The sequence below is a fragment of the Semicossyphus pulcher genome, unplaced genomic scaffold (genome assembly GCF_022749685.1).
Source record: "Semicossyphus pulcher isolate SPU_LCO1_2020_fin unplaced genomic scaffold, fSemPul1.0.p SCAF_3, whole genome shotgun sequence".
Taxonomy (NCBI): Eukaryota; Metazoa; Chordata; class Actinopteri; order Labriformes; family Labridae; genus Semicossyphus; species Semicossyphus pulcher.
In genome coordinates, this window is record NW_027211704.1 from 3,783,309 (window position 1) to 3,805,322 (window position 22,014).

The 22,014-nt window shown below is 41.9% G+C and overlaps 1 protein-coding gene across 1 annotated transcript; it reads right to left on the bottom strand.

Annotated features, from left to right (window-relative positions):
• Positions 1-383: 383 nt before the first annotated feature.
• tspan2a (tetraspanin 2a) lies at positions 384-14,713 on the bottom strand. The gene is made up of 8 exons (XM_069678164.1): positions 14,544-14,713; positions 10,702-10,804; positions 3,638-3,735; positions 2,698-2,772; positions 2,512-2,604; positions 1,773-1,847; positions 1,541-1,624; positions 384-1,427 (listed from the first exon to the last, which is right to left on the bottom strand). The coding sequence occupies exons 1-8, from the start codon at positions 14,610-14,612 to the stop codon at positions 1,362-1,364; spliced, it is 663 nt and encodes a 220-aa protein (XP_069534265.1). The 5' UTR covers positions 14,613-14,713; the 3' UTR covers positions 384-1,361.
• Between the last annotated feature and the right edge of the window lie 7,301 nt (positions 14,714-22,014).

Here is a 22,014-nt window from a genome sequence, read left to right on the forward strand (position 1 = left end):
GTGCCTTTGATTGAATGTTTCCCCTACTGCATTTTTATTTCCTCTGTTGCATTTTGGATTACGTACAACTTATAACAGCCCTACAACAATTTTTCAGCTTTTATTTCATTTAATCTCAGATATCTTTGTAGATTTCTTGCTGGTTTTAAATGTCATTCTGTTTCTGCACGTCTATGGAAAGCACTTCTAATTGCCCCCGTGTTTGAAATGTGCTCCATAAATAGAGTGGCCATTACCAGTTGATGATAGTGCACGGAGCGCTGACGTGTTCAGGAACTTCACTAACCACAATATTTGCATTCATGCTCTATTTCTACCCCGTCAACTTCCAGGAAGCACTTCAGACACTTCATAGACGAGAGCCAAAAAAACAGTCAAACATGTCAATAAAAGCACCCAATATTTGTTTTTATTAAGGTTAACAGTATGACATAAACTATATTATTCTATAATTCACATCTTATTGGCACACCAACAAAATTTACATCCAAAAATAATTCACACAAAAATGCAAACTAGCTCACTGTTACAGTTCACACATGCTCTCCAGAAGAGCTCGAGACGTCGTGTTACTGGTGACCTTTTAGATGAATTTGGAGCTTCTCAGAGTGGCAGTTTATCATCAGACCTTTTCTAACCCTTTGGGTTGATATCACGCCTACACTTCCTTTTTTTGTGCTTTAAAGTAGAAATACTCAAGAGTGGCGGCTGGGAGCGAGCACAGTCATTATGTACACATGAATAAGGTAGATAACAGAGTAGCTGGAGGCGTATCTGTGTGACTAAATATACAGTAGGCACATGATGGAAATTCACTCTGCAAAGGTAGACTAGTCCTCAAAACATTTAAGCACACAAGTCGGCATAAGGCCTATAAATACATAAAAGAGCTTGATGAATAATGTTAAGAGCAGGTGCATAAAATAAGTGTCCATATTTACAGCAACTTTACTCCTCTTCACAACATTCCTGTGTCAAAGAAGGCTTCATGTACAGTGTTGTGATGGAGCTGCAGTGCAAAAGGGTGTTAAAACTGAGGAATGTAACAGGCGTGTGTAAAAGCAGAGCGTGTGTTATGGAAAAGAACGGAGGGATACATTTTCAGTGCCGAGAGTCGAGGAGAAGGTGTGAAAACGATCCAGCGTATCGTGTTGAATTTGGCCCGGGGACAGAATAACATACTTTGTGATACTAAAAGGAAGTTCCCCCCGGTTCTCTCTGGACTGTGAGGAGTGAAAGTGAAATGCAACTTTGGTGTTTCCCTTCTCTTGCAGATGGGTTGATTTTGAAGGGATCCATGAGGGTGTAGTGGGCCGGCTGGTTTCTGGGAGTGAAGGGGGAGGTGGGGGCCAACTCGACTTCTATATAACCTCCCTGTTGTTCCTGATGGCACAACACAGAACCATACTGAAGACCATCCCTATGATCTGCGAGAAGACACATTTAGGGACAGGTTAGAAACATTTACAGAGCGTCGAGTCTGACCAGCATAAAAGACAATAAAAGGTTAAATTAAAGTCAAAGTTGTGTAAATTCTCACCATCACTCCTGCGGTTCCAATCCCAATGTATCCAATAATGTGCAGCTTTTCATTGAAGAAGTTTGTTATAGCAGTGAGGCAATCCTGAAACAACAATAAAGCATTCATTCGTTATTTACAGGTTCGTACATGAACCTGCTGTGAAGTTATACAGGGCTGATGCAACACTTCATTGCAGCACCACAACACCACCATGTGGGAATAAAGTGTCATAGCAGGCGGAAGTGTTTACTTGGGTGTCCTCTGGAACAGATTCTGCACACAGTGCTGTAGAAGTCTCCGATACTGATCCTCCGCAGCAGTTCAGCTGTTAATGTAAAAAGTAAGAAGAATGATCAATTAAAGGGGCCATCATTTTAAATGGATATTCTCATATTTTCATGGGTTTTACATTTTTGGGTGTTCATTGTTCACAGTGAAAAAGTGAAAACTGCATAATTCCGTGATTTTCCAGAATCACATGTTTAAAAAGGTCGCCTCTGAAATGGGCCGCTCAGAATTGCTGCAGGTTTCTACACAGAACCTTGCGTTCACTGAAATCGACCAATCGTTGCTCACCGTCGTTCACCTTCTTGCACAAACTTGTAGTCAAGTCGTCAAGATTTTAGCTTACCATCCGATACCTGCTGGAGATTCTGGCTCGTACATATGAGGCCGAACAACCGATCCTAGAGCAGCCATGTTTTCTACAACTTTGGAGTGACAGTGTAGTGCGGTCGCTCCCCCACGTGGGGTCGCACACGTGGGGGAGCGGCTACACGGTCACTCCAAATACTGCCAGCCAATCGTAGCTAAGGTCTGACCTTTGAATGGCAAAACGGCTTGTTCGTTTCAGGAGGAAGGAGAGGCTCCGAAAAATAACTAAATTAAAATATGTCTACAATTTTTAAAACGAAACAAACACCAACAGGATTCAAAAACACATGAGAATAATAGCTAAAATATGTCCCCTTTAAAGGAAATACACTCACAGTTTTGTGGTAAATGAGCGCTATCGCAGTGGCATTGGTGTTGGAGACGTCAGAGATGGAGCTGCTGTAAAACTTTTGGACTTGTTCAACAATCTGTTACAGAAAAAAGACAGAAAATCACTTTTTTAAAATTTTGATTTGTTTGTGTAAATATGAAATATTACAACCTCATAAAAAGTGTTGTACCTGTTCCTTGTTTATGAATCCAAACACACCAGCTGCAATCTCGGCTCCAAAGATGATCAGGAGGCAGGCGAAGAACTGCAGCACACAAAAGAGGCTTGTTATTGTCTTCAGTGTTTAACACTTAATTTTACAGGTCAGACATCTTCTGTCATGTTCTAATACTAAGAGTCAAGTGGGCTGCACGGTGGTGCAGTGGTTAGCGATGTCGCCTCACAGCTAGAAGGTTCCTAGTTTGAGAGCCTGCTCGGACGTGGGGGGCCTTTCTGAGTGGAGTCTCCCCGTGCATGCGTGGGTCCCCTCTGGCTTTCTCCCACAGTCCAAAGACATGCTCATTAGGTTCACTGGTGACTCTAAAGGTGTGAGTGTGAGCGTGAAAGGTTGTCTGTCTCGATGTGTCAGCGCTGTGATTGACTGGCATTCAGTGCAGGTGTAACCCCGCCTCTCGCTCAGTGACAGCTGGGATAGACTCCGACCCACCGCGGCTCTGAACAGGATAAGCGGTATAGATGATGGATGGAAGATTTGACCTTGACTTGATCTGAAACAACCGCTGACCAATCTCTGAGATCGTCAAGTTTTGTGGGAAGAAATTTTAACTAGTTTACTTAAGAAAAATGCGTCATTTAAACCAAAGTAACTTTTCATCCATATTCATTACACTTAAAACTTTAATCCATATATGTTAATGTTTTGCTCCCCTGCAGGCAGATATCAGAGTGTTTTCACCTGCTGTGCACAGACGAAAACACTCGGTTATACGAGCAATTAATTGAAATGAATTAATTGGAAGTGTATCAGTAAAACTGAAAAATGATTAGAAGCAAATTAAACATAGATCTTCGCAGGGAAGTTAATGGAAATTACAAGGAAATTATTCAGAAAAAAGCATTGCATAAAGAATGAATGAATAATAAAAAGAGGCGTCACTTTAAGCACTCACCGATGCAAGAAGACACTGAGACTCTCGTACGGCCCCAAAACAACCGAAGAACCCGACGATCATCATCAGCCCTCCTGCACCGAGGAGGATGTACACCGCTGAGGAGGAAGAAGGAAGGATTAATACTTTAGTTTTGTAATACACAATACACCAAGTCACGCACAAGGGGCCTAAATGGACAAAGGACTTCAATCTAATCACAGTGGTGTCATGTGATTGCAGTTCACAGCTCCACCACAAGAGGGCAGCATGTTCCAGCCGTCTTCCTCTCACGTCCTTTGTTCTGAAAAGGACTCTTGTGTCTGTCTACAAGCAGAAAAGTGTAGGTGGAAACTCCTCGTGTGGCCTGAAACCTTTGAATTTTTTCCCACAATTCACTCTGATTATCAGCCTCCTTCTTCAGTGCAGATATTTGTGAATTTCAAAGCTTTGAGTGGAGATGAAAGGAGTCCGAACACAAAGAGAATCTCTGACAAAGTATTGGCGCTTTTCTTGCTCTGCTGAAAATAGAACCTCTTTGTCTCTCTGCGTCCGCTTGGTACAACATGAGTGGTAAACGTACACGAGTTAAGGAGTCTGCACAAAGCCAGAGACAAATAAATAATAAAATATACACCACCACTTGCCATCTGGGAAGCAAAACAGAAATATCTGCTGCTGCACCAACAGACTACAGGGCAGCTTCTTTCCTCAGGCTGTCAGACTCCTCAGCTCATCCTCAATGCTTCTGCTTTAAAATAGTATTTCTTGTGTAACAAAAAGGAACTAGAAACTGCATTTTATTGTCCAACCCTTTGCTGTAGAATGAAAAAAACGACACTCGAGTATGTCAGATTAAAGTTGGTGTATAAACAGTTTTCTTGTGTGGTGCACCGTGATTACTCCTGCAGAGAAATGTTGATTTCAAGGGGATCAGTGCTCGTTGAGAGGCTGTAAAAACTACAATGCTGAAATGACTTACACAGCAAACAGATAATATATTTGTTGGAATAAAATCGTTGGTGGAGGCAGCCTTTCTTATTCTGTATACTTTAATGGGGAATTATGGGGCATCAATAATGGGGACTTTTACATAAAAGGAGCGACGCCTGCGAGCCTAGGGCAGAACTAATTTCACACTTGACATGCGTCTTCCACACTTGACAAGCACTTCCTCCCAATTTGGCGGTTAATTTAAAGTGGTAATCTCGAAGATCTCAGTTTCGTTCTCTTTGGCGCCACCTATAGCGATAAACGGTAATTGCAGGAGCACACTTCCCAGATATCCAGACAGTGCTCCATGTGTGACGTCCACGGTTGGCTCCGGCTGTAACTCTTGATTTTCCTGGCTGACGGTCGCTTTCCTTTTCAGACTGTTTGCTTCATCTGAGCGTCGAGTTTGTTTCTTCATCTTTGGATTTTCACTTCTTGTTGAAGTTGTATCTGTAGTCATCCATCTTTTCTTTGTTTGTTCAGCCATAGTAGATTACTGTTTACTCGCAACACTTGCAGAGAGCGGAAAAGCAGCCGCTTAGCTCCGCCTACCCTCTCTGGCAGACCAACCACTGCTGGCTGATGGAAAACGCGTCACTAACTGGACGCCGCTTGTGATTTTTTCCATGAAAGTCGCCACAGACACGCAGTCTTTAATTCTGCAAATGCTACATTCCCGCTCTCTCCCTCTGCTCTGTCATTGCCATCGCTGCCCTGCACCAGTACTGCGCTCATACTTTCAGCCTCACCACCACCCCAGCATCCACCTGCAGGCTCCAGGTAGGGGCGGGGGGGGCGGGTTAAGATATTATCTCTGCACTCCTCAAATTTCTGCATGTAAAATAAATCTGTGAGGAGTGGTGAGGTCGGAGCTGAGACGCCAAAGCGATGTACTGCTGCTGCGATAAACATTTCAAACTATCACAAACGTGAGTCATCTGACTGAAGTCTGTCTATGATCCGTTTGTTTTCTGGATGCTCTGGATGTAAACATGCCAGGCAACTTTATTGTTGTTTTCTTGGCAGTTGTTTGGCCAAAAAAGATCCACTAAAATCTAAGTGTTAAAACCTGCAGAGACCATCCACAGTTAGACTCTTTGCTGCTGCAGGCAAGCTGCAGAAATCTCAGAACTAAAGTCGGAAATAAGAAATCAGACGGGGCGACTGAGGCTGCTGGTCCTCTTATTACTTAGACTCTGTGTTCGTTCATGTTCCTGCAGGGCGAAGCAGTAAAACAGACGCCATCTGTCCGGTAAAAAAAACAAAAAGGCAAATCAAATCTTGCTTAATTGCTGCAGAACGAGACGACATCCTCCACCATCCTCGCTCCCTGCTCCCTGGATGTCATCCCCGCCCCCCCTCTGCTCCCAGCCCTCACTACTACAGAGCCCTGCACACTGTAACCTAACACCGCGCCCGTCCCAGAGGTCCATGCTAAGGGTCTAATCAGCGACAGAGACAGCAACCAGTGCAGCAATTTAATTAATCCACATGGGGGGGGAGTGCAAGCTGTTGTTTTCCTGCTGCTGAACAAAAGCGGAGGTGAAGATGAAGCTGCTGGAAGGGAGGAGTACGCTGCTTCAAAGAGGAGTGTCTGGGTTGGAAAGGGAAAATAGAACAGGCCAAGAAAGCTGAGAGTGTTTCTACAAAGTGTTGGCACAGACCTGATCTTCTCTGGAGACGCTCTCCATCACTTTCATACTGACGTTACTGTTTAACCGAAGCACTTCCTGGTATTCAAAGTGGTGATATGATGCAGACAACTGGCTGCCAACTACACTTCCTCCTTGTTTATGCAGGTAGCCAAAAATATGTTAGCTTCCTAGAAGTTTCTTTTTATGTCTGTTTTCTGTGCACATAAAGGCTGTTTACAGGCCTGCACGCAGAGCAACAAAGGTGACATGATGGAAAGTGATTCATCCGTAGGGAATGCTGCCACTTTGCCTTGTTTATGGTCTCACCCTGTTCGGTCCCTTTGCTGCTCCACGTGCATGCAGGCTCCTCCGATCTGCTCAGGAGGCTCATGGTGATGTTTGTTGTGTTGCTAAGGCTCCTCTGTGAGACCATCGATCCTCTGCAGGATCTCTCTCATCTTGAGATGAATTCATAACGTTGCATCGAGTAATCTGCTGCAGTGTGTTGTTGCCTGACAACAAGGGCTGCTGCAGGACGGGTCAGTCACTTACGTAAGAAGAGTTCAGACCTTTTTTTTCTTCGGTAGAAGTACACAAGTGTTTCCAGAGATGTACCTCAAGTACTCACAGAAGATCGTCGTCAGTTTATTATTAAAGTATTGGATTGTTGTGTTTTCTTACCCTTTGTCCGTTTGTCAGAAAGATAACAGAAAAACTTCTGATGTTTATGAATCTTGGTGAAAGAGTGCAACACGGGCCAAAGAGGCCTCACCCTGAAACTTTGGGACCCGACGTGGATCTGGCTCACAAATAAACACATCAGCTATCATCTAACGACGATGCAAACTCTGGGAGCAAAACATTTTAGGGCTACCGTAGTAGCCAGCGGTCAGTCATGAAGGACCTCCGGCCATGACTCTTCCTTTTTCCGGTAATTGCAGGAGCACACTTCCCAGATATCCCGACAGTGCTGCATGTGTGACGTCCACGGTTGGCTCCAGCTGTAACTCTTGATTTTCCTGGCTGACGGTCGCTTTCCTTTTCATCAGTGGGCCATCGGCTCAATCACCACTGTGTTACATCATTCGGCGATAGATAGTGACTTTGACATTTATCTAAATGAAAATCTTCAAGATTATCACTTTAAGGAAATATATCTGATCATACAAAGTGGTGGCGCTTGCAGATTTTCATATCATAGAAGACGGGGCTGTTTGCCTGGCAGAGGTTTGTGCTCTCAGAATTAACTGATCCATTAATAACTAAACAGCATTTACACCTTTGAACTGTTGGGTGATTAATCTGTAAAATATTGCAATAATAAAACTACGTCATCTTAATTAGTTGAATCTTTAACTTTAAGCATGTAAATGTTGCAGAGTGGAAAGAACACTATTTGCTGCTGAAGAACATCCCAGTCCAGAGAGGAAGTGAAGGTTAATATTCTGCATGAAGAAGTTGGATGAGCTCGATGATATTTGAATGTTAAATAAAGTGAAGAAGAGTTATCTCTCTCTCACTCATTTGCATAAACAGACTGTGAGAACGTCAGTATATTTAAGCAGCTTAGATTACATTATAATTAATGCAAAGTTTAAACTGTGTTTTGTATTCACTGTCTGGTTTTTAGACTTTTCTTTCCTCCTCATTTTGTCCTCCTCACATGCTCTGCCTGGTTCAGTATCATGTCTGCATGGATGGACTCCTGTCACCTGCCCCACCCGACCTGCTGCTGGAGTCCTGAGGGAGGCAGCAGCCAGTTCCCTGGAAGCTCAGCAGAGAGCTGATGAAGTGAAGTCACCATTTTAGGTCATGGAGGAACAAGAATAGGCTTCATTCTCATCTTCTGCTCCTACGCAGGGCGAGCGAGAGAGAGGGAGAGAGAGAGAGGGCCTATTGTATGGCGTCCTGCTGCACACTGAGGCCTGTTTGTCCTCTCTACTGTACGCTGTAACCTCCTGCTGTGTGTTAAAATCAGATCTCTGCAAAGGAACTCTTCATTCAGCATCCATCCAGAGTTAAACAAGCCCCTCACCATTTTAAAGACCTCCTTCCTGTGTGATGACTGTTCATGTGTTAATGATCTGGCAGAGGGACCTCAGAGGACAGAGTGAATGTGACAAATGTGCTACACTGGGCCGAATGTGGCAGAAACATGAAAAGGGCGAGGGAAGGACTCAGAGATTATGAGACGCCGCACAGAAACAATCACACACCACGCACACTGCACAGACGTGTGTGAGAAAGGGGGGGTTCCACACTTGTATTAAACTGAAGATTCGACGGGTCAAATTCTCTTCTATGGGCTTTTTTCACAGCGGACATTTTTACATCCAACAGGAGGAAAAGCGCAGCTCAGTGACGTCCCCTCCCCTGGCCAGAGAAGAATGAAGAGCGACAAAGTCACAAGGCACACATGGCACAGAGGGCTCTTTAGAGGTGAAAGACTTCTCCCCTCCAGAGCCCCCTGAAGAGCACTTCAGTGAGGTGGAGGACCGCGGTGGTCCCGGGCCCTATCAGTTCGAGCCGTTGGCTCTAATGCCTGAACACGGCGCTTTCAGAGCCGAGGCAAGGCAAGTGCGCATGCGCCGACCCCGCGTGCAACCTGTTATTCAAGTTATTTCTGATTCTGAAGAGAGAATGGGCGCAGTCTCTGAGTGGAAAACGTAACGTTAGCTAGACGGCTAATGAACAGTGTGCTAGCAAGAATAGTTTAAACGCTCGTGAATGATGCGTCTCGATCAGGATATGTTTGAAAATGAGCGCGGGGCCAGGGGGTACCGCCCACCTCTGATTGACAGGCGTTAACACTTAAAAAAAATACATTTCATGACGTAACTTTGTCCCAAACGGTCGTGTCTACGTCACCATCGGCTGGCAAGGTCAGGGCTGATTTAAACCAGTAAACGGCATGTTTGAGCCGTTTCCAACCCATGAAATGCCTAAGAAATGTCAACATTAACACCAGTAATAATTTAGATTACAGCTCAAAAACATGTTTATGTGCAGTTACTACTTGTTGCTACTATAAACAGCTGTGCTCTTCCTCCTGTTGGACGTAAACATTTCTGTTGTGGAAAAAGGCCTGACTTTCACTTCCTGTTGTTTGATTTAAAGGGGTATGTTTGACATATTTTCACTCTGTTATGAGTATCTGTTTAGTTGGGGGGGTTTTTTGTGATATTTTCATTCTGGATTTACATGATTTTATTGTCATAAGATGTATTTACAGCCTGGGGTTCTCTCTCTTGTTTGTTTTTTTATGTGTCTTCATCTGCAGAAAAAATAAAATGCAGGAGCTTTCACAGTCTCATGTTTTATAGTTTGTTTCTGGCTTTAAATGAAAGTTCATTCTTGAAGAGAAAAGAATATATTTGTATATAAAATATATTTGTTTATGTATATTTATTCATTTGTTAGTTTATTGTCACCAGTTTATTTGCTGAAATCTGCCTCCATAATACCACATAATAACATAACTTCTGTGCCATGTGTTCCTGTGCCCTGACAACAATATTTGTATTCTTTGTACTAAACAATACAAATGATTATCTCAGAGAGGACAGCTCATTCCTCGCTCAGTGGTTGTGTTTCACTTCCATCTATGATTGATCCATTCTTTTTGTTCCAGTGAAAGTAAATAAAATAGTGAACATGAGCCGTCCTCTCCACAACCCACAAACCACAGCGCTGCCACTACTGGTGCTTTTCAATTACCAGCATGGCCTCTTTCACTTCCTCTCATCACGAAGCAACATGTGTTACGTAGCCGCCATTTTCAGGATCCATGCTTCTAATAATTATAACTTTTATGTAGATATCACTTTAAAAAGAAGGTTACAAAGTGATCCACAAAAATAAGACAGAAAAACACGACAGTGAGGATTTAAGTGATGGACTACACCACTCAGGGGGGGATCTTCCAGCTTTGTGCTTTGTAAAGAGGAAGTGATGAAACATCACGATGCTTTCAGAGTAAAAGGAACCGTTAAGCGTTCATTACCGCTCAGTAACACCTGCGGCCTCTGAGAGCTGCTTCAGTTAAACTGCTGTTTGGGAATCTCCGGGGAAGATAACAAGGTTTCGTTAAACGGGGATCTCAGCGAGAGCACCATAAAACTGATGTCATCATCGGGCAGGAAACAATGATTTTTTTTACACTCATAAATGTGACTCAATCTGCAGCCTCACATTCAATTCTTGTTCTATCAAAATGTCCAGTTTCTTTCTTTACTTCCTGTCTTTTAGAGGAAATTAATCAGTAAAAAAAACAGAAACAGAAATCACATTGGGGTTCTTTGTGGCTCCATCACTGAGCTACTGGAGTTTCAACTGACTTCATCAGGAGAATATTCCAATTCATCACTATAAAATAAATAAATACATAAAGCATGTCCTTTCCTTATCTCAGCTGTTTTTCAGGGTCTGTATTTGGAAGCTGCAGAAACGGTGACGTACCGATGAAGAAGGTGTCCGGGGCTCCATCACCCGTCAGGAGCTCCACCGTCTCTGGATCAAACCGGAGCCAGAGTCCCACAGCCAGAACCAGCAGGCCCGACAGCTGAAGGGGGGGAGAGAAACCAAAGCATCAATACTTGAGTTTAAATTAAACACTATTCTTGCACAAGTTTGGATCCTTCCCGAGCTTCTTGCTCTTTAGGATTTCAGGGATGTCTCAGAGAGTGCCTCTGGGGTCCATCATTTAGATTCTGCAGGTGTTGTTTGTCTTTACACCAAAGTGTCTCTTGACGCTCTCTGCCCGTTTATTCTCACCAAACTTCTGCCAAAAATGTTAATGAATCCCCTTTAGAGTGTTTAAAGGTTTGAGACTTGCTTAGACTCTCGAACAGAACGCTGCTTCTGCAAACTAAAACTAAAAGACGCCTGTATGTCTCTGAAAAATGTTCTCTCTGTATGAGGCGAATGTTGAGGTGAAGCCTGAGCTGAAAAATAGTCAAGTGTGACGTGTTTTGTCACGACACTGAGAGGACATCACGGCTCCCTGGGCGAGCTTTACCAGAAATAAACTGATCGATTGAAATAGGCCTGATCGATTGAAACGAGGTGTCACCCTGAGAAAGTGGATCCTTCTGACCTTCTACAAACACCCAACAGCTGGTATTTGGTTTAAACTGTCAGAAGTATGTTTGATGTAAAGACAGGCGAAGGCTGTAAGTACAAAAGTCACAAGTTTTATATACAACAAAACAAAAGTTCAGTTTCATACATTAAATTCTAATGTGAGGGCGTCGGTTTAGCTCAGCGGTTCAATCACGCGTCCCGTGTACAGAGGCTACAGTCCCCGATGTGGCGGCCCTGGGTTAGTCTCCCACCCTCAGCCCTTTGCAGCGTGTCATCCCCACTCTCTCTCCGCCTGTTTCCAACACTTTACACTGTCCTCTCTCTGAGCTAACACAATGGTGACTGAGCCTATAGCTCACTGATGAAAGCCTTTGCATTTGCAGTATTACAGACTGGGTGTCTGTGGCGACATTCGCAGAAAAAAATCACAAGCGGCGCCCAGTTAGTGACGCGTTTTCCATCAGCCAGCAGTGGTTGGTCTCCCAGAGAGGGTAGGCGGAGCTAAGCGGCTGCTTTTCCGCTCTCTGCAAGTGTTGCGAGTAAACAGTAATCTACTATGGCTGAACAAACAAAGAAAAGATGGATGACTACAGATACAACTTCAACAAGAAGTGAAAATCCAAAGAAGAAGAAACAAACTCGACGCTCAGATGAAGCAAACAGTCTGAAAAGGAAAGCGACCGTCAGCCAGGAAAATCAAGAGTTACAGCCGGAGCCAACCGTGGACGTCACACATGCAGCACTGTCTGGATATCTGGGAAATGTGCTCCTGCAATTACCGTTTATCACCATAGGTGGCGCCAAAGACAACGAAACTGAGATCTTAAGATTATAACTTTCAAACTTTCACATTGAATTCTGGGAGGAAAACATAAAAGAATTAGTGCAACTTCATCAGATGTCACGTGTAAGAAAAAAAGAGGAGTGTGTTTTAATTCAGTTTTCAAACCTGTTGATTGTTTTCCACATCACAATTTAAAGAGTAAAACTGAACTTGTGTTTTGTTACATCACTTTCTCTCGCCACACTGGAGCACTTTTTAGTATCTCCTCATATCCTCATATCATATCTGAACAGCAGCATCTCAGCATCCTCAGTCCATCTCCCATGGTGCATTTCAGCCGCAGGCGGTGCCAGCCTCACAGAGCCGGGTGATGTAACTCACGCTGTCATTGGCCGCTCGTTTGGCTCTGCATCCTAAAAATGACAGCGTTCTGTCATCACGCCCCTTCTGGCCGCGACCACAACGGCTCTGCTTTCTGTCCTTAAAACTCCGGAACAAAGAGGCCGCTGTCGGTCTGGTGACACAAGAGATCGCTTTACAGAGCACAGTGAGCCGATGCAGACGTTAAGATACACATACAGTGTATCATTTAGCTGTAAAACACAAGCATCCATCCACGACAGTTGTAAGAGTCGGTAACAGCATCCAGAGCTGAGACACTGAGTTGATTTATCAATAAAACAGCTTTTATGTTAGTCAATTGATGGTTTTGTCATTTTTTTAAGCAAAAATGTTGAACCAGCTCGTCGTCAGTGATTTGCTGATTTAATTTCTTTATATGACAAAATTATTTTCTCTTTTTTTGACAAATTTTCAGACCGAAATAGCAAATTGAAAACGTAATCTTTAGGAAACTATTTAGGAAACTTTTATTGACTAAAACTGTGTGTGTGTGTGTGTGTTTGAATTGAGTGCTCTGTGTCATTCTGCAATATGTGTCTTGTGTTGTGGTCTTATAACTTGGGGATGTTTTAATTGTGAGCTTTAAGCTAACTCTGGTGCAATGCAGCGAATGGTACCATGGTAATATTGAACATGGTCCTTTTTACTTTTTATTGATGTTTAACTTGGACAGCAAACAACATACACAAGGAAATACACAACAATTATACATGGTCCCTTTTAAAATGAATAAATAAAATAAAATATTGTTGAGAAAAGCATTTTAATCCATAACAGATAACGAAATGAGCCATAGCTGTGAAACTAAATGCATGCATGCATGAAATAGAACAAGGGAGTATTTAAATTAAAGATGTGCAGATTGTGCAATCTAAAGTTGGAGCAGAAACAAACTACTTTGCAGTCAGGAACCAAAATAGGTGGCAGAATACGTCTACAGGGTCATGAGACGATTAAATGAGCAGGAAAGATAATTATTCCACAAGAAACGGTCAAATCTTCTGATTTTTAACTCCATTGGTCCTGGGAAAAGGAGAAGTATCTTTCTTTCACTCTTTAGTTTAACAGGTTGTCTCTCTCTCCACAAGCAGACTGTGGTTCATAACAATGTTTACTAAATGTGTATCTCCATCATCTGTTTAGATAACAACAGATATCAGATGATAATTCACCCCTGGGAAATCCAGTGAATTCACTGGATCCTGAGCCGCAAGTAACTTTATCGGAGCAGATCTAATGCAGGAAAGCACAGACTAAACCATGATGTACCCAAAACAGATTAACCCTAATAACACGCACGCACACACACACCACACACACACTGTGAGACCTGCAGCAGGAAAGTCACAGCACAATGATGAACCACGGGAGAGGATCTGAACAGAGGCTGTGTTGGAAAAGTAGCAACACCCTGCAGCAGCAGGATAACCACAGTACATTATATAAAACTATAAATCACTCAGTGTTAAAGTGCGGGCGGTTTACAGGCTGTCATTTGATTTATACATTAATTATTAACAACATCTCATAGACAGAGGAGACTTTATGGGCTGTAATGATGTACCGGTGCTTCATAATGGATTTTAATGATAATATTGATGATTTATAGTAGCTGGTGTTCTGCATCAGCTAATGGGAATCCTGGTAATTAAATCAGAGAAAAAATAAACGAGGTTTGGTTGGAGGGTTGAGGGAGAGAGCTGAGAGTTTGCAGCGAGCAGGTGAATAGAGGCAATCTGCAGGTTTAACTCCCAAGTCCTACAGTGTCTAATAAATCCAGGTTATTAAAAATCATATAAATAAATATTAATACTCAGACTGTTAGCATGCAGTGTGCTGCACATGTAAACACCACAACAACGCGGAGCAATATCAGGGTTTTTACAGGCGAACAAAGCTTGATATGCTTCTGAAACACTCAATTATCCCGCATGAATTGCCTCCTGTAAGAATTAAAACTATATTAAGATATTAAAGGCTATAAAAACGATGCAGATTTAAAAAAGGAGTAAAGCTTTTGTAGTCGACTTACCCAGAAGATGAAGTTGAAAACGAAGAGCAGATACTTCACGCATTTCATCCCACCCTGCACTTTGCTCATGATGCCTCCTGAATCGTCGATATCTCCGATTTAAACGTTTATATTTTCACAAATTAGCTTGTATTGGTGTCTTGCAGCTGGACATGAACCATGCACTGATGCTGTCCTGCACGGCTACATCCAAACATGCGCACAAGCCGCACGCGCAGGCTGCACGCGGCCATGCCCCGCCCATCCGGCGTGAGTAGCTTTTGTGTGTGTGTGCATGTGTGTGAGCTGAGGTACCAAAGGAGTGTTTCTTCATCAGGGGCGAGCTGGGACTCATAAGGGACACTCCTGCAGGTCCCACAACAACATGAGGTGTAAATTCAGTGTTTAATATCGCTGCTTTGGTTTTAGCACGGCGATGTTGATGTAAAGAATTGTATATAATCTTTAAGAAAGACACTATTTAATAACATTTTGTCAAATAAATTGTATTTATAAAGGGAATGTGTTGGGTTATATCACCATCCATGTGGGTAGGTGATGAGAAACTGGTGTAGAGAAGTGCCATCTGTCTGCAGGCCGTCGTTTTTGTGCTTCCTTTGAATAAATATAATGAATTCAAACTGTTCAGTATGCAGAGGATGTCCAGGCCCCCCGCAGGGAGGCCACGGGGTCTTTGGAGCCGCTGTAAAGCTGAGAGATATATTTTTTACTGTATAAAATCTTCACAGCAGCCAGTGGGAGCTGAGTTTTACTGGCAGTCAGGTTTTTATCCATGCATATAATCCTAAAGCATGCCACTGATGTATTATCAGTTTATTTTGGAAATAAGGGGACGTGCGTACAGTGTGCACATGAAACACAGAGACCTGAGATAAGATGACCTAGTGGCACAGTTTAAATCAGTTAAAAGATGTTCCTCATTCAGAGCCTTGGCCTACATTTTAGGAGTAGCCTACTGAAGTTAAGAGTGCATAGTAACACAATGTCCTGCAGATTTGAAGAGGCCCAACATCTGAAGGCTGCATGTTTTTTAATTAATAAAGTAAGTAATAATAAGAAGAATGATTAAAAACAAAAGTTAACTGTTTAATGATATTGTCTATTTTTGGTCCTGAAAGCCAGTTTTTGTAAGCGCAGGCCAGCTAGCAACCACGAGGGCTGAGGAATAAGCTAACATCAGTGCTCAAACCTGCGGTACTCAAACAGCCACAAGAGCCTGGAAAGGAAATCGGTTTGGTCTCTTTTGCTAATATATCCATTCATGACAACTGTATTTTATAAATTACTCACCTGTTAAAGTATATCGAGGATAGAGATAAGGGCATTGTTATGCAAGCTGTCTACTAAGTGTCACCTCAACTAACTTCTTGAGTATCCAGCCTCTCATTCAAAGAACCGAGACGGTGACTCAGTGCCAAACAGGAGTATTCAATGGATGACATCACAGTGGCTACGTCCAATTCCTATTACAGTCTATATTCGGTTCCCCAAGATGCCAAAGGTATTGAGGCCCAAGCCAGCTAGGCCCTAAAGCACATCCTACTGTCTGATTTACTCTAATACTTATTTACAACATGAATGTCATGCTGTTTTAAAAAGAAAGAAATTAGCCAATGAGACATTAATCTCAGTAGCATACTGAGTTAATAAATCAGTCAAAAAGTAGGGTCAGCGTATCAAAGATGTATGTACAATATATTGCAACAAGCACAGTCGCTCCCTGCTGGTCATTAGAAAGAATGTAGGTATAATGCACTTCTGCTTCACTTGTCACAATCAACGTTTTCTTGTGATGTACTTGTTATTAACGGGTCTTACCTTTGCCGAAATTTCAACGTCATGATGCAGATTTGTAAGAAGTAACAATTCAAGCTTTGTCAGCTCTGTCCTCAAGAGGAGAAGAAAACTTTTAAAATGCTCGTTTGTTGAACGGAGGTCGGATCGATCTGATGCATTCAAGGAAGTCGGGAAATCTGAACGCTGAAAGGCTCTCGTTACACAGCGTCAAGGGAATTCAAGTTCAAGATAGATCTAGGACAGATTGTTAGCTGAACTTACATGCAGATGTCTGTTTATAGAGTTTAATAAGAAGCTTAGTTGTCGTCAGATGACGCTGATGGAAGCTGGGATGTCATTATGGCAGATTACGTTCCGCCTGATTTTGTTCTCCTCGGACTGTTTTTCTTGCATACGCCACAGCCGGCAGTTTCGTGATTGGTCAATATAACTCGGACTACAGGTGTAGTTCAAACGGAAACCACAACACTTCCCGTAAATCCACGTCCCTGCCTACAGATTTTACCATATAGACTCTTCTACTATGCAGAATCTGTTAATCGAGATTACACTCGTCAAACCTTACATCTACTTCTTTATAAAGTCTACAGTGTTAGCATGTTAGCATGCTGATATTAGCATTAAGGTGAAAGCACCAATTTGCTCGTCCTTAAGGAGCAGCTAGCTAGACTCTTGTACCCGGTTCACATGTGGTAATAACGTGGTTTTAGTGATCGGATCACATGTAGACAGTAGTCCTAAGTACAGGTGTAGACACACCCAGGACGGATTGAGGATGCATTGAGGTCTGATCACTCATTGATATTACTCTTATTGTCTTGTATTGAAAAAATGAATGACATTTAAAGTCTTGTTTTTTAATTAAAACCAGGATTAATTAGTGTGCACACATTCAAAATTATCATCTTTAAGTAAATACGATATATTGAAAAAATAAATATACTGAGTCTTAAATATGAAAGTTTTCATACCTATAACTCTTCTATATAAATCTACACACTTGACTTTGTGAAGGAACGTTTTTTGTTAAACATCCACTTATGAGTTGCTTTGCATATGAATGCATGCAAAGATCACATGGAGTGACACCAAACCTCCTCTGTGTCTCTGCAGGCCAGATGAAGGGTCAGCACGGGTTCACTCTCTCTGACAGTCCAGCTTCTCATGTTTGTGCCGCCTTTGTTCGCCGCTCTGCTGTGGGAGGGAAACAGCGACGCCCTGTTAGTGTGCCAGGGTATCTGTGAGGACCAGTGCATCATGGGACACATCACAGAGCTGCCTACATACACTATCTGTCACATGACACCTCCAATTCAGAGGGACTATAAAGGGATTCATTTATAGATAGATAGATAGATAGATAGATAGATAGATAGATGTAATCATCACAGTGAAAGTAAACCCAGATTGAACCCACATCCTCAGGGTTTATAATGAAGTCAAAATCCCATTATCCCTCCACAGCCGCCCTCTCTTCATCCTCCCCTCACCCTCCTCACCCTCCTCACCCTCCTCTTCTGAGCTTGATATGTAAATCTGGTGCAATAATGTAACCTGATCTCCATATGGTGCAACTGTGAGTCATCCTTATGATCCACGAGATGGCAGACGTGAAGAGACAGACAATCTGGTGATACCAAATTCGATTATGTAAGGACAGTACATGCTTATCAGTTAATACATTCATTAGGCTTTTACATATAAAAAAGGCCTGTAAGTAATTTCTAAATGACAAAATACTTCAGAGTCTTTACAGTCTGAACATCTAACAAATATAATGTATCAAATAGTTTTAAATCTGTGTTAACAAGAGAAAAAGGCGAAGAGGAAATCAGATAAATTAGCAGGACTACACAGGAAGTTTTAGAAGACTGAATATTCAGACGCATCAATGTCTCCATCTAGTGGACAGACTGAGAAGTGCAACTTTACACTGCTTATTATAAGGGAAGATGTTTTGTTGAAGACTTTCTGGGTTTATTCTGGTACATGTGATTATTTATCATGACTATTAGCTCTTTGCACTTCATTATTTTTCCTAAAGCAATTTATCTCAAGGTCCAGGTCAAGCTTTTTCTACAGCTTTGAACCGTGTCTCTTGGTCTGCATCATTCAGTCAAAGGTAAAAAATCACGCTCAGTGAGTTGAAGTTGTTTCTTCCTTTTACGTTCATGACCTTATCAGATCCAAACTATATTATTTTTAATGTTTAATATAATTATTTATGTGTGATAGATACTTCAACAGCGGCTAGCTCGCTAGCTTTAGATTCCAATTGAATGAAATGATATTACAGGCCTTTAACTGCCACTAACACATGATTTGTTTCTTTGTTTATTTGATTTATTGACTGCTGCTGGGATGTAAAAGGAATTTCAACAATTAATGCTTTTAAAACAAACATTAGTTGCACATGGAGTTTACTTTTCTGTTAATTGTGAGCAGAAGTAAGTCTCTCAATAAATGTGTCTTATTCTTTTAACTCAGCAAGCAATTATATTTCCCCTAAGTTGTATTTCTAGGGTTAGCCAAAACTTTTATCAGTCAGAGATTTGAGAATTGTATTATTTTTATTCAAAAAGAGTCAAATTAATCCGCATCAAGAGGATTGTGTTGTTTAAGAAGCACATTTTTACACATTTGTAGGAGCTTATTTTTTGCCAAAGTAACATAAATAGTATTTTTGGTGTCTTTCGCTTTAGGTTAATTTGATGTTTATTATAATCATTGATGTGTGATCGATACTTTGCTTGCAGAAAAGTCAGAGAGCTCAGTCGAATGTGCTTTCTAATGTTGTTTCTTCACGTGACAATAAGAGAGCTCTGAAAATTATATTAAACTGTATCAGCTTGTTCAAAGGTGATTTGGATCCATAAGGTCAAAATGTCACAGTCTGTATTTCCCACACCTGAGTTACTAGTGTATATATACATATACTATGTACTATATATATAGCATCCTTCTGTCCGAGTAAATTGCCTCAACAGTTACCCCCACTGTGTTTGGATGCACATTTTTCTGTTGTAAGAGCAACAAATCGATGTGTTGCATGTTCTATAAAATGATTGAGGCCTTATTGCTGCTTTTTAGTTTGTGAATGTAAAACAAATGAGAGAATTATTTCTTGTTTTCCACTCTTATCTCCATATCATGCCAGAAAATATCAAATATATATTATTTCTTTGACGTGTAATCTACTGTAGCACATTTACTGTATATTTGAGGACATATTAGATTTGTTCCCGTGGCTGACCACTAGAGGGCAGTGTCGTATTTCCTCTTGAGGCAGTGCTGTGGCGAGCTGCCTGAGTTTGAGGTAAACAGAGCAGCAGTAAACTAAACACAGTGACTCTGACAAACAGTATTTACAGTTGGCAGGTAGACACCCCAAATGAAAGCACTTGTTTTAAAACTCAGGTTTTCCAGAAACATAATCCCTTTGTGTCTGTCTCCACTTTACCTCCAAACTCTGTAAAATCTTAAATGTCAGAGAGACAAAATTAGGATATGAGCCTTTAAAAAATCACAGCTGTTTCTGAAAATATGCCTCGAGAAGTGCTCAGCTCTGAAATGCCACTGCAGAGACAAAGACAAACGGCAAGCTAGGATATTATCAGCCGGTGTTAGCGTGATGAAACCTGTGCGTGTGCAATCGTATTTATGTTTATGTCTTTTTCATGTTGTTGCATATCAACTGTAGTGTGGAGAGCAGGAGGAAAACACAAAGCAAAGCCAGAACACCAAATTACTGGCGGTAAAATGAAGCCATATGGGCTCTCTGCTCGTTTTCCATCCATTTCTTTTCACGTCTCCGTCTCTCTGGAGCAGCAACAGGCTCGACAATGAATCATCATAAAACACACACGGTGTATGTATGTAAGTGTTTAATAAATAACAATATTAACAACAACATTTTATCAAAAGTTTTGCTTATATCAGACCTGGGTCAAACTGTACTTCAGTCTACTTAGAGCGGGCTGTGCTGTAGGAAAATATGAGTGAATGATTGTGTTTTGGTGCTGAAACTCTCAGGAGGTTAAGATTTAAGGTTTTCACTTGTGCTGTTGAGCAAAATCACAAAGTTCAGAAGCTGCACCTGTGGATCAGTCCACATCCACTTCCTGAGTCCTGAAGAAGTTACCTACAAGTCAACACAGGCCACCAAATCTGAGGTTAAGCTTAAACCTGCTGCAAAGGCTAAAAAGAGGTCACAGGTTACGTGAAACTTCAGTATCAATGATCAAATACGCACTTTAGGTTCACCTGGTTTTTATACTTCCTTAGCAGTTCATATCAAAATGGAACGTCAGTGATTTCCTTCCACTTAAAACTGTGTGGGTATCTTCATCATACTTCTGGTTAAGCTGCAGTAAAGCTGTGGTTCATCTGAACTTTGGCATTTATTAATTAACCTGCTAGTAGTTTAATTCCGTGAGAGGCAAAGAACAAATCTATGGAGCCTCCAAAAGGTCATGTCTTCACCTTTTGGCGACCTTTAAAAGGAAGAAGAACTTTAAGTCAGTTTAAAGGTAAAATCTTGCACCTGATGTTTTTGCTCGAAACAAATGATTAATCATGGGATCATTTAAAGCTAGGGAAGCTAACTTTGGAGAAGACAACCAGAGGAAGCTTTATTTTAAAAGTACATGCCTTTACAGATGATGAAGTAACTCCAATGATATATATGAACATACTCTGCCTCAGTTATGGTGCAGGTCGAGTCCAAAGCCCCTTTCCCACTGGTCAAAAAACACCCAGCTTTTTGGCTTAGTGGGAAAGGCTACAATCGGCATTCAGACCCGGGTCAAATGACTCTGCAGTAGACCCGGGTAATTATCGGCTCGGCTCCGATCAGCAATGAGGGGAACACAAAACCTGTGTCGACACACTAATCTCCGCCTCCTTTCCGGTGCCATGCTACGCTCCGTCGGTAACTTCTGCGACTCCTCGTCATCTCAGCTACAGATTCCTTGAACATCGTTCCAAATTTGTCTGCGCCGAGTTCGATAAACTGAATGAGTAATAGATACAATAAAGACCTAACCACCGTAACATCTTCACTGTTTACTAACCCTGTCTGCGGCATGTTTGTGACATCAGACGGTGACGCAGCAGAAAAGAGACGGACAGGTGTATACTTCACTGGCAGTGGGAACAGAGACAATCGGCATCTATACGCGGGTCTTCCCGGGTCTAAAAAACTTGCGTCAACACGCTAAATTGAATAAAGGTGACAGATCTTTGTCATCACTGCCTTTAACTGCAACTTTAGCTTCCAACCAAATGAATGATGATATTACATGATATTGGCCTTTAACAACCACATACACATGATTTTTTTCCTTTGTTGTTGTCATAGCATTTGAGCTATTGTTTGCTGTTGGGATGTAAAAAGGAATTTCAACAAATATGTCTTCTAAAATAAACTGCCTACAGTAGCTTTAAGAGTTGCTCATGATGTTTACTCTTTAGCTGATTGTAGGCAGGAGTAAGTCTCTCAATAAATGTGTCTTCTTTTTTAACTGTATTTCCCCTAAGTTGGACTTCTTGGGCAAGAATGCCAAATGCAATTCAGCCAACACCAGTTCAGTCACAGATTTTGTGGTGTCATGCGAGTAGCGACTTATTAAGCCTCAAGCTGCTAGCATCGAGCAGAGCTAGCTTGGTCTGGTAA

Coding starts and splice junctions, on each gene's coding strand:
- tspan2a (XM_069678164.1), bottom strand. CDS start 14,612: ATGAGCAAAGTGCAGGGTGGGATGAAATGCGTGAAGTATCTGCTCTTC. Junction 3,736..10,701: donor CCCGGACACCTTCTTCATCG/GTACGTCACCGT, acceptor CTTCCTCCTCAG/CGGTGTACATCCTCCTCGGT. Junction 1,848..2,511: donor CGCTCATTTACCACAAAACT/GTGAGTGTATTT, acceptor TTACATTAACAG/CTGAACTGCTGCGGAGGATC.